Here is a 9,559-nt window from a genome sequence, read left to right as displayed (position 1 = left end):
ACCGTTGCGATATTCAATACATTTATATCGAATGAAGCGACAGTTTTAGAGTTGAATATCAACATTTTTCTCAAAGGGCGAATGCATTTACGATAAAAAATTGTTTATCCCGATCCGAGCGCTAAATACGGTTTACAGGCTCTCCTTTTTCCCACTTCAAACTAATCCACCTGTACACCCTCGTACTATTGCATGCGCTAGTTCTCTTGAATGTGCTTTACTGTCTCTTCTATATACCCGCTTGAAATAAATCCACCTGTACCCCCTCGTACGTTTGCATGTGATAATTCTCTAGAAGAGATGCACTTGGCATCATCAAGCGTGTCTACATATACTTTTGTTACTACTACCAAAGGCAACAGGGAAAGAGAAATGAGTAACACATTTAAGAAAACAACAACATGTATTCACTAACAGTTAACAAAAGAAATTTCACATACATAAGACAGTCAGCATTATTTCAAGCAAGCTTGAACTGTATTAATTTGTCTTACATAATAACGTTGTAAGATCCAAGACTTTAATAATTCAATTTAATGCTCAATCTGTGATAAGGATCTTTTTTTTTAAGAAACTTGAAATTTACAAAAGAATCCAGATAAAAGAAGTTTGCCCATATATACAAAATCGAAAATTACATAAAACATTATCTATACCTAAATTTTCTATTCTAAAACAACTATTTATAGAATGAATACAATTCTTATAACATTCTAAACACATCTCGAATAATATATGCTTTACTGTCATAGGATAAATCATACTTTAGTTCAATGAATCTATGTCACCATGCAGATAAAAGTAGATAAATAAACATTAAAATACTCCGTTTAAAGAAATGGTTACTGAACAGCAAATTGAGGTGACTTATAAAGGAGTTGATGTGTATTGTATAGTGAAACGGCATACTAAAATAAGGCGAACATGCGTAACATCCAATATTAGGTATAAAGCTCAAACCACAAGCTTTAACAAAGTCGAAGGCTCAAACCACGAAGTTAAACAAAGTCGAAGAGTCGAAGGCTCAATCCACAAGCTTTAACAAAGTGGAAGGCACAAACACAAAACCGAGTTTAACGTCGCTTTAAACTATCAATAGAACGCTAATGGAAAAACATTATGACTGATGACCCAATAATATATTGGAATAATATGAAAGGGTTTAGTGCGAAGAAAAAACGTTTTTATTATATTATACATAAATAGAGTAAACCTTTTCTTTTCACTTCGAACTACTGCACAATTGGTAATTTTATTTCAGATTTGAGTTTTAAAAAACATAACCAAAATATCATCTGCCATAACTCTATCTTTAATGATTTGTTGGTCATTTGTGTTTACATGTTGATAAACACCTACTCAGACCCTTTTAAGTACTTCCACAATTATTTGGGATCACTAGGTTTTTATAACGTCACGTTACAGCCAGTGGTTTGACACAATGAAATTCTTATAAGCACAACGGATATCCTACAATTCACTTAAAGCAAGCATACAAATACAATCCTTCATACATGTTCAGGTATACAAAACGAGATTTGTTCAAAAAAGATACACGGTATTTTACAATCCAAACAACAATGTCAACACTTGAAATCCACAGCAAACTTGCATTTTACTCAGCATTCCATATGGTTATTTCATCGATAATTTTGATGCGTGTGTCGTCCGTGTGTGGTGATTTACGTGTATTTCTCTACTTCATATGCCTGTGGGGTCTATGTGGGGTGACTAACAGTTTGTTTTTCTTGTTCTTTGTGATAGATTATTCCACTGTCTTTATCTCGGTATCTGCTGGTCCATACCCATTCAGATAGAATCCATTTCGCTATTTTTAGACTTAGCATATGTTTTTATGGACTGAAACACAAAAGGTTAGGTAAAATATTCCTTTTAAAGATGTTATATCGTTTATACGCAGCATAAACTGTATATAAACAGCATATAAACAGCATAAATAAGTATATACTTTATAATCTCTACACAACACATCTGTAATTTCTGTGTACTTTAGTGTAAAAGAATAGGAAATACAGGCAATTTCATCTCAAATATTTTCAGCATGCTGAGTAATGCAATCTTCATCCTTTTATTATAGCTTTCATACCTATAGAAACATGATAACAATCCGAAGTCTCGGATAAAATCAAGCTTAAATACTGACATTGAACTGCCAACATCATGTGTCTTTAGCAATTGTTAGTTGTCCAAGAGGTAAAGTATATGATACGGATGATAACCGACGGCTATATATGGTATATTATGATAGGACGCTTTTCTGGTGATCTGTATCACGTCGAGTTCGATGTAAAAACACGTATCCTACGTTGACGTGTTTACTAACCGAACAAGAGCTGCTAAGATGGTTTATTTTAATAGAAATCATCTTCAAGAGAAGTAGTAGTACAAACAATATTTCTGGAATTTCTACCTAACTAATTTCTAATTTTTGCAGATTATATCAGGCCTGTGAAATGTAAAGGCGTATTCTATTTACCTAAGTAGCCAAATATGTTATATATGATTTTCGATCAGTTTTTAAATTATATATAGTTTTTACAATGTAGTTGAAACATTGTTATTTAACATAACGCACCAATCTTAAAAGTGTATATAAAACACCAGAAATGATATTGCAATCTATCTTAATCATTTCAATTATCCGACTTTTTTAATTTTTGTTTGAGAATAAAATTAATAAAACTATATAAAGCACTTATATTGGCCATATTTTGATGAAACAAAAATAAAACATTTTTAACAATAATTATTATAAAATCATTATGAATATAAGTCAGAGAAGGTATAAAGCTACATACCCGAATTTAAACGTGTAGTAGTAGTAGTTGTAGTAGTAGTAGTAGTAGTAGTAGTAGTAGTAGTAGTAGTAGAAGTAGTAGTAGTAGTAGTAGTAGTAGTAGTAGTAGTAGTAGTAGTAGTAGTAGTAGTAGTAGTAGTAGTAGTAGTAGTAGTAGTAGTAGTAGTAGTAGTAGTAGTAGTAGAAGTAGTAGTAGTAGTAGTAGTAGTAGTAATAGTAGCAGTAGTAGTAGTAGTAGTAGTAGAAGTAGTAGTAGTAGTAGTAGTAGTAGTAGTAGTAGTAGTAGTAGTAGTAGTAGTAGTAGTAGTAGTAGTAGTAGTAGTAGTAGTAGTAGTAGTAGTAGTAGTAGTAGTAGTAGTAATAGTAGTAGTAGTAGAAGTAGTAGTAGTAGTAGTAGAAGTAGTAGTAGTAGTAGTAGTTGTAGTAGTAGTAGTAGTAGTAGTAGTAGTAGTAGTAGTAGTAGGAGTAGTAGTAGTAGTAGTAGTAGTAGTAGTAGTAGTAGTAGTAGTAGTAGAAGTAGTAGTAGTAGTAGTAGTAGTAGTAGTAGTAGTAGTAGTAGTAGTAGTAGTAGTAGTAGTAGTAGTAGTAGTAGTAGTAGTAGTAGTAGTAGTAATAGAAATAATAGTGGTAGTGGTAGTGGTAGTGGTAGTGGTAGTGGTAGTAGTAGTAGTAGTAGTAGTAGTAGTAGTAGTAGTAGTAGTAGTAGTAGTAGTAGTAGTAGTAGTAGTAGTAGTAGTAGTAGTAGTAGTAGTAGTAGTAGTAGTAGTAGTAGTAGTATTTGTACAAGTAAGGGTTGTCATTCCAGCATTACCTTTTTGTATCTTGACCTTCTGTTGATAGTTGAGTTGTTTTAAACGAAAGGAAAACTACGAACGCAATGTTTGCAATGCAAATCAGCAAACATACCATTATCCTGAATATAGATACAATTCAGCATAAATAAATGTTCGAAATTTACTCTGTAAAATTAATTGTTAGGTCAAAATAAATTAACCCAAACTGTCAAGGGGAGAATCACAATGTCCAACTGCGAGTGCAAAACCGCTAAATCCCAACTACCAGGGAAGGACCTATAACGCCCAACTAAAATGCAAAACCGCTAAATTCCAACTACCAGGGAAGGAACACTTACGCCAAAATGTCAAGGCTAAACTACTTAATCCAAACAGCAAGGTGAGAACCAATAACGCCCAACTGTCAAGGGAGGATCACTAACGTCCAACTGCAAGTGCGAAACCTCTGAATCCCAACAGGCAGGGGAGGACCAATAACCTCCAACTGTAAGTGCACAACCATTTATTCCAACTGTCTATGGAGGACCATTTACGACACTTGTAAGTGCACAACCATTTATACCAATCGTCTTGGGAGGACCAATAACGACAACTGTAAGTGCAAAATCATTTATGCCAACTGTCTGGGGAGGATTAATAGCGACAACTGTAAGTGCAAAATCATTTATGCCAACTGTCTGGGGAGGACCAATAACGACAACCGTAAGTGCACAACCATTAATGCCAACTGTCTGGGGAGGACCAATAACGACAACCTTAAGTGCACAACCATTTATGCCAACTGTCTGGGGAGGATCACTTACGACAACTTTAAGTGCACAACCATTTATGCCAACTGTCTGGGGAGGATCACTTACAACAACCTTAAGTGCACAACCATTTATGCCAAGTGTCTTGGGAGGATCAATAGCGACAACTGTAAGTGCAAAGTCATTTATGCCAACTGTCTGGGGAGGACCAATAACGACAACCGTAAGTGCACAACCATTTATGCCAACTGTCTTGGGAGGATCACTTACGACAACCTTAAGTGCACAACCATTTATGCCAACTGTCTGGGGAGGATCACTTATGACAACTTTAAGTGCGCAACCATTGATGCAAACTGTCTGGGGAGGACCAATAACGACAACCTTAAGTGCACAACCATTTATGCCAACTGTCTGGGGAGGATCACTTACGACAACTTTAAGTGCACAACCATTTATGCCAACTGTCTGGGGAGGATCACTTACAACAACCTTAAGTGCACAACCATTTATGCCAACTGTCTTGGGAGGATCAATAGCGACAATTGTAAGTGCAAAATCGTTTATGCCAACTGTCTGGGGAGGACCAATAACGACAACCGTAAGTGCACAACCATTTATGCCAACTGTCTTGGGAGGATCACTTACAACAACCTTAAGTGCACAACCATTTATGCCAACTGTCTTGGGAGGATCAATAGCGACAACCTTAAGTGCGCAACCATTGATGCAAACTGTCTGGGGAGGACCGATAACGACAACCTTAAGTGCACAACCATTTATGCCAACTGTCTGGGGAGGATCACTTACGACAACTTTAAGTGCACAACCATTTATACCAACTGTCTGGGGAGGATCACTTACAACAACCTTAAGTGCACAACCATTTATGCCAACTGTCTTGGGAGGATCAATAGCGACAACTGTAAGTGCAAAATCATTTATGCCAATTGTCTGGGGAGGACCAATAACGACAACCGTAAGTGCACAACCATTTATGCCAACTGTCTTGGTAGAATCACTTACGACAACCTTAAGTGCACAACCATTTATGCCAAATGTCTGGGGAGGATCACTTACGACAACTTTAAGTGCGCAACCATTGATGCAAACTGTCTGGGGAGGACCAATAACGACAACCTTAAGTGCACAACCATTTATGCCAACTGTCTGGGGAGGATCACTTACGACAACTTTAAGTGCACAACCATTTATGCCAACTGTCTGGGGAGGATCACTTACAACAACCTTAAGTGCACAACCATTTATGCCAACTGTCTTGGGAGGATCAATAGCGACAACTGTAAGTGCAAAATCATTTATGCCACCTGTCTGGGGAGGACCAATAACGACAACCGTAAGTGCACAACCATTTATGCCAACTGTCTTGGGAGGATCACTTACAACAACCTTAAGTGCACAACCATTTATGCCAACTGTGTTGGGAGGATCAATAGCGACAACTTTAAGTGCGCAACCATTGATGCAAACTGTCTGGGGAGGACCAATAACGACAACCTTAAGTGCACAACCATTTATGCCAACTGTCTGGGGAGGATCACTTACGACAACTTTAAGTGCACAACCATTTATGCCAACTGTCTGGGGAGGATCAATAACGACAACTGTAAGTGCAAAATCATTTATGCCAACTGTCTGGGGAGGACCAATAACGACAACCGTAAGTGCACAACCATTTATGCCAACTGTCTTGGGAGGATCACTTACGACAACCTTAAGTGCACAACCATTTATGCCAACTGTCTGGGGAGGATCACTTACGACAACTTTAAGTGCGCAACCATTGATGCAAACTGTCTGGGGAGGACCAATAACGACAACCTTAAGTGCACAACCATTTATGCCAACTGTCTGGGGAGGACCACTTACGACACTTTTAAGTGCACAACCATTTATGCCAACTGTCTGGGGAGGATCACTTACAACAACCTTAAGTGCACAACCATTTATGCCAACTGTCTTGAGAGGATCAATAGCGTCAACTGTAAGTGCAAAATCATTAATGACAACTGTCTGGGGAGGACCAATAACGACAACATTAAGTGCACAACCATTTATGCCAACTGTCTGGGGATGGACCAATAACGACAACTTTCAGTGCACAACCATTTATGCCAACTGTCTGGGGAGGATCACTTACGACAACTTTAAGTGCACAACCATTTATGCCAACTGTCTGGGGAGGATCACTTACGACAACTGTATCGGCAAAACAACTAAATCAAAACTGTCAGGGTAGGACTATTAAAGCCCGACTGTAAAGGCAAAATTTTCTTATCTCAACTGTCAGAGTACCACTAACGCATAACTGAAGGACCAAAACCACCTAAAGGGACCACCACTTACCCCATACTGTAAAAAAACAAAAAACAACTATATCCCAAAAGTCAGAGGAGGATCACTTACGCCGAACCATGAATTGATGAATCTCAATAATTATAACAAGTTTGAGTAAGTGCTTCCTAACGAACGTTTTGGTTATTTAATAGTAGTTAAAAATGACTGATGCTCGTAGCAATTTGTCCTTTGGTCTTTATCCATGTTCCATTAAACTTTGCCTTGACCAAATGTTAAAGCGTACTAGTCTTGGCTCTTTAGTTCCATTTTTAAAACAATTAGGACTAAATAAAATAATTTACCTGAATTTCAACCTTTGAGTGGCTTCCCTTTGTCTGAAACAAATGCATTGAATATATATTAAAGCTGCACTCTCACAGAAGGGCAATTTAGTCAATTTAAGAAACTAAAAGTGTAAAAATTGGCTTATTTTGGTATTATTGCTATTAATTCAGTCGCAATAGAACAACTCTCAATGTATATTGGTAAAATGCCTTAAATTTAAATTTTCTTGATAAGCAAAAATGATCAATTTTCGACCGTAAAGATGAAAAACCTTTTATTTTGTCAGCAGTCTAACATTGCTTGGGTGAACATTGTAACGCAAAATGTCTCATAGGAGGATAGAAAAATGGTCAGTAGGTGTTATTGGAAGTTTAATATACACAATTTCGAATTGTGTAAAATATAAATGTTCTTTTCAGAAAGGGAAGAAATTCTAATTATATATATGGTCAACTAAATAATACGTAGCTAGTAGTAGTAGTAGTAGTAGTAGTAGTAGTAGTAGTAGTAGTAGTAGTAGCAGTAGCAGTAGCAGTAGCAGTAGCAGTAGAAGTAGAAGTAGTAGTAGTAGTAGTAGTAGTAGTAGTAGTAGTAGTAGTGGTAGTGGTAGTGGTAGTGGTAGTGGTAGTGGTAGTAGTGGTAGTAGTGGTAGTGGTAGTGGTAGTGGTAGTAGTAGTAGTAGTAGTAGTAGTAGTAGTAGTAGTAGTAGTAGTAGTAGTAGTAGTAGTAGTAGTAGTAGTAGTAGTAGTAATACTACTACTACTAAAACATTATCAATGTTCTAACGTTAGTGTTGAAAACTGCGATTCCATATTTTGTTAGCAGTGTTAGATCACTTGGTTGAACACATTTTGGCAAAAAGGGTTCATTCCAGGATCCAGTGAGGAGAGGACAAATTACCCCTGACTGTGAGGGGGAGACCACTAAAGACGGACTGTAAGCGGAGGTTGTACTTCTAATTCACCAGTATGAGTGTGTTTGAAGCAAAATCACATCCAAATAGATACTAATCTGAATTTTGTCATTAGATCAAACAAGTTCAACTAAACCTTTTGACAAGGATATGATTTGATTTTATTTTACAAGTATACGCTATAAGTTCTGCGCAAAAGGGGTATTTTTTTATTTCAATTGAACATTTTATCAAGGCCAAACCTATATTCTCTCGTAGTTTTTTTCTGCATAACATCTAATAATGTGTCTCATTGCACTAAAAACGAAACAATAATGGTTGCAAACAGTGCAAAGTTAAAAGCAATTTTTTTGTAAAGTAATATGTTATAAACTTTTATTGTCTCGACGATTTCTTTAAAGAAAAACATATCTAGAAAGTTCGTCTGTTCACATGTAATCGTCTTATACATTTGCTATAGTTAACGGTTAGGGTCGAATGTTTTAGTTGCGTGCCTACCTTTACCGATAATGTTAACATGTTTAAGTGCTGTTAAATCATTTTCGGTATACGAATTGTTTCGGACGTTTATGCCAAGTCAACATTCGAATAACAACAAATCTTACTGCGATGCATGGACGGGACTGATAATGTTTATGTCTCATATTGCGATAGTTTGCGTTGTTTTAACAATGTCCCACACATTTTGGTACACACGTATTCATATACAACCATTGATCAAAGTTTGTGCCGACTTTCGGAAAACGTCTGAATGCAAAGGTTTCATGGCAATACTTCCAAATTATACTGCTGAGTGGTAGAAACCTCTACAAGGGAACATTAATCAACATATAATCGAAATTATATTGTCCGAAATATACCGCCAATGCATGTAACTAAAGACTGGAGACACTATTGTTCAAATTACATTTGAATAGAGTACATTTAAAAAAGTAAATTATATAAACTGCCCCAATAGCCTTAGCATGGACTATTGCCGAACCCGGATTGCCGTACAACGAACAGTAAGTACAATTTACTTTCCGTATTGGAGCATTACTTGTATATACGCCAAAGCTTTAAACATTATGATATCTAGGGGAGCTAAATGCAGTTGAGGCAGCGGAGGAGAAATAATTTGGTAAGTTTACGATATTTGGTAGTGTTAAATAAACACACCTAGTTTGTATATAGTATATATTTACTGTGTTGTTTTAGGAGTTTTGTGCTGTTGTTCCATGTGTCTTGTTTGTGATTGTTTCGTGTTCTTCGTAATTGGCGTTTACCCTGTGCCATTAAACGGGGTTTGTATTTTTTGTCTAATGAGTTTGTTTCTGTAGTTTTTCATATAAATACTAATTGACACACCTCATTTGTTTGCATGCGCTTTTATTTATTCAGGATTGTTGGGGTATGAGTGAGGCTGTGCATGCAAACTGGTTTAACCGCCCAGCAAATTAACATTTTACTGACCGTTCCAAGGCGGTACCTATCAATCCTTGATAAGCACGCCTGGTTGTTGTATATAGTATATATACACTGTTTTTTTTCGTGGACTTTTGGATAACTTGGATACTGGACTTTTTTCTGTAGTGTGTCATATAAATATTGACAAACATCTCTTGTTTGCATGAGTTTTGACAAACATTTTTTGTTTGCATGA

At 36.5% G+C, this 9,559-nt stretch overlaps 1 protein-coding gene across 1 annotated transcript in view; it reads right to left on the bottom strand.

The window, feature by feature from the left end:
* Nucleotides 1-390: 390 nt before the first annotated feature.
* Nucleotides 391-9,559, bottom strand: part of LOC128222043 (uncharacterized) — a 54,276-nt gene continuing 45,107 nt past the window's right edge. The window contains exons 18-20 of the mRNA XM_052930798.1: nt 7,022-7,054; nt 3,630-3,731; nt 391-1,860 (exon numbers count right to left, since the gene is read on the bottom strand). Of these exons, the coding sequence (XP_052786758.1) occupies nt 1,854-1,860; nt 3,630-3,731; nt 7,022-7,054 (142 nt within the window). The 3' untranslated portion in view covers nt 391-1,853. The remainder of the gene's footprint in view (nt 1,861-3,629; nt 3,732-7,021; nt 7,055-9,559) is intronic.

This window comes from Mya arenaria, chromosome 16 (assembly GCF_026914265.1).
Source record: "Mya arenaria isolate MELC-2E11 chromosome 16, ASM2691426v1".
NCBI lineage: Eukaryota > Metazoa > Mollusca > Bivalvia > Myida > Myidae > Mya > Mya arenaria.
The sequence above is the reverse complement of the archived record's forward strand: the minus strand, read 5'-3'. Positions and strand labels throughout refer to the sequence as shown.